This window comes from Penaeus vannamei, chromosome 39 (genome assembly GCF_042767895.1).
Source record: "Penaeus vannamei isolate JL-2024 chromosome 39, ASM4276789v1, whole genome shotgun sequence".
NCBI lineage: Eukaryota > Metazoa > Arthropoda > Malacostraca > Decapoda > Penaeidae > Penaeus > Penaeus vannamei.
This window is the reverse complement of record NC_091587.1, coordinates 6936535-6939034: the sequence shown is the minus strand read 5'-3', so window position 1 is coordinate 6939034 and position 2500 is coordinate 6936535. Positions and strand designations below refer to the sequence as shown.

Here is a 2500-nt window from a genome sequence, read left to right as displayed (position 1 = left end):
GGAAGGGGTGAGGAGGGGCGTGGAGAGGGGGGAAGGGGTGAGAGGGGCGTGGAGAGGGGGAAGGGGTGAGAGGGGCGTGGAGAGGGGGGAAGGGGTGAGAGGGGCGTGGAGAGGGGGATTGAAGGGGGGGAAGGGGGGTGAGCAATCTGACCCAGTAAGTGAAGAAAGGATATCTAATGAAGATAAATAGATGAAAAGGGGTATCTTGAAAAAAAATAACGAAATATCAGAAAAGAAAAAATAACATCTATTTTTTTCACTAATTTAAATAGGAGGAGACAAAATATCCAAGCCAATGAAAACGGAAAGAAATGTAGTCATCGTAGTCGTAGTAGTAATCGTAGCAGTCGTAGTAGTACTCGTAGTAGTAGTAGTGGTGGTGATGGTAGTGATAGTATTAGTATTAGTAGTATTAATATTAGTATCAGAATTAGCAGTAGTAGTAGTAGTCGTAGCAGAAGCCTTAGTAGTAGTAGTAGTTGTAGTAGTAATAGAAGTCGAAGTAGAAGTCTTAGTAGAAATAGTAGTAGTAGTGGCAGCAGTCGTAGTAGAAGTCTTAGTAGCAGCAATGGTAGTAGCAGTAGTATTGGTGGTGGTGGTAGTGGTAGTACTAGCAGTAGTCACAGTAGTAGCAGTAGTATTGGTGGTGGTGGTAGTGGTAGTACTAGCAGTAGTCACAGTAGTAGCAGTAGTATTGGTGGTGGTGGTGGTGGTAGTGGTAGTACTAGCAGTAGTCACAGTAGTAGTAGCAATAGCAGTAAAAACAGTAAAAGTAAAATGACAGCGGCGAGAGTAGTCGTTCCCTGACAAAAGTCCTGAATCCTAACCCGTTCCCGATCAGTTCGCCAATACTGAACAGTTTTTTTTAACGTGTGTTTCTTTTTTTTATTGTTTTATTATTCTTCTGTTATCGTCAAGGTGTAGTTCGTCTTTCTTTGATCGTTTCTGCAAATGACACTCAATGGAAGGATGCCAGTGCGTGGAATTATCTTAAAAACGTACAGTTTATATATTTTTTTTATTTTTAGAGTTTGTCGATAATAAGATTGTTTCAAGACTCTAATAGTAAAATGAGTTTTTAAAAGATTGAATATTAATATCATTAAAAACAAATATTTTTATGATAATTTATAGAATCAAATGTTAATTAGATTTTTTTTTAGAATCAGGTCATTAATAGAACACTTTATAAAAACAAATAATGATATTCTCTTTTTTTAGAACTAGACAGTAATATGCTTTTCAGAATCAAATAATAACAAGATTTCAGTATCTATATCTATATCTAAACGAACAGACATGCCAGATATAACAAAGTTGAACAATACGGTGACTCGCTGTATCATATATGTTATTCCACGATGTTACAGTAACCTAGACATAATATGCTTAGTCATTGGATCACGTGACTAAGGTCAGGGTAAACAGCTGAGACTGAGATACTCTGTGTATGTTGGCTTTTTCGTGGGTTTGGGTGTAGGTGTAGGTATTTGGTATTGTGTGGATTGTGTGTTTGTGTGTTTGTTTGTTAGCATGTCTGGTTCTGTGTTTCTGTTTGATTGTATATTTGGTTGTGTGTGGGTGTATCTGTCTCTTGTGTATTTGGCTGTGTTTTTCTTTTTGTCTGGGTGTATGTATTTGTCTGTCTGTCTGGATCTCTCTCTATGTCTCTCTCTCTCTCTCTCTCCCTCCCTCCCTCTCTTTTATTCTCACCCTCTCTCGCATTCTCTCCCATTCTCTCTCTCTCTCTCCCCACCCTCTCACTATCTCCCTCTCCCTCTCCCTTCCCTCTGTCCCCCTCTCTCTCTCTCTCTCTCTCTCTCTCTCTCTCTCTCTCTCTCTCTCTCTCTCTCTCTCTCTCTCTCTCTCTCTCTCTCTCTCTCGTCTCCCCCCCCCCCTTTCTCTCCTTCCCTCTGTACCTCTGTCCCTCTCCCTTCCCTCTATCCCTCTCTCTATCTTTCTCTCCCCCTCTTTCTCTCCCTGCCTCTCTTTCCTTCATATAAAAAAACTTCTCCACACCCCAATCTTCCACAACCCAAAATACAATCAAGAAAATCGACCACGCAGACACCGACTAGGAATCTCCCTCAAAGTAAGGACACCTCCAAGAACTTCAAAAATCTCCCTCAAAGTAAGGACACCTCCAAGAACTTCAAAAATCTCCCTCAAAGGAAGGACACCTCCAAGAACTTCAGAAATCTCCCTCAAAGGAAGGACACCTCCGAGAACTTCAAAAATCTCCCTCAAAGGAAGGACACCTCCAAGAACTTCAAAAATCTCCCTCAAAGGAAGGACACCTCCAAGAACTTCAAAAATCTCCCTCAAAGGAAGGACACCTCCAAGAACAAAAATCTCCCTCAAAGTAAGGACACCTCCAAGAACTTCAAAAATCTCCCTCAAAGTAAGGACACCTCCAAGAACTTCAAAAATCTCCCTCAAAGTAAGCACACCTCCAAGAACTTCAAAAATCTCCCTCAAAGTAAGGACACCTCCAAGAACT

The 2500-nt window shown here is 41.0% G+C and overlaps 1 protein-coding gene across 1 annotated transcript in view; it reads left to right on the top strand.

Moving 5' to 3' along the window:
• Positions 1-2500, top strand: part of LOC138860025 (dentin sialophosphoprotein-like) — a 5479-nt gene that overhangs the window by 2599 nt on the left and 380 nt on the right. The window contains exons 3-5 of the mRNA XM_070116814.1: positions 435-625; positions 1247-1329; positions 2068-2500. The exon at positions 2068-2500 is cut by the window's right edge and continues 380 nt beyond it. Of these exons, the coding sequence (XP_069972915.1) occupies positions 435-625; positions 1247-1329; positions 2068-2500 (707 nt within the window). The remainder of the gene's footprint in view (positions 1-434; positions 626-1246; positions 1330-2067) is intronic.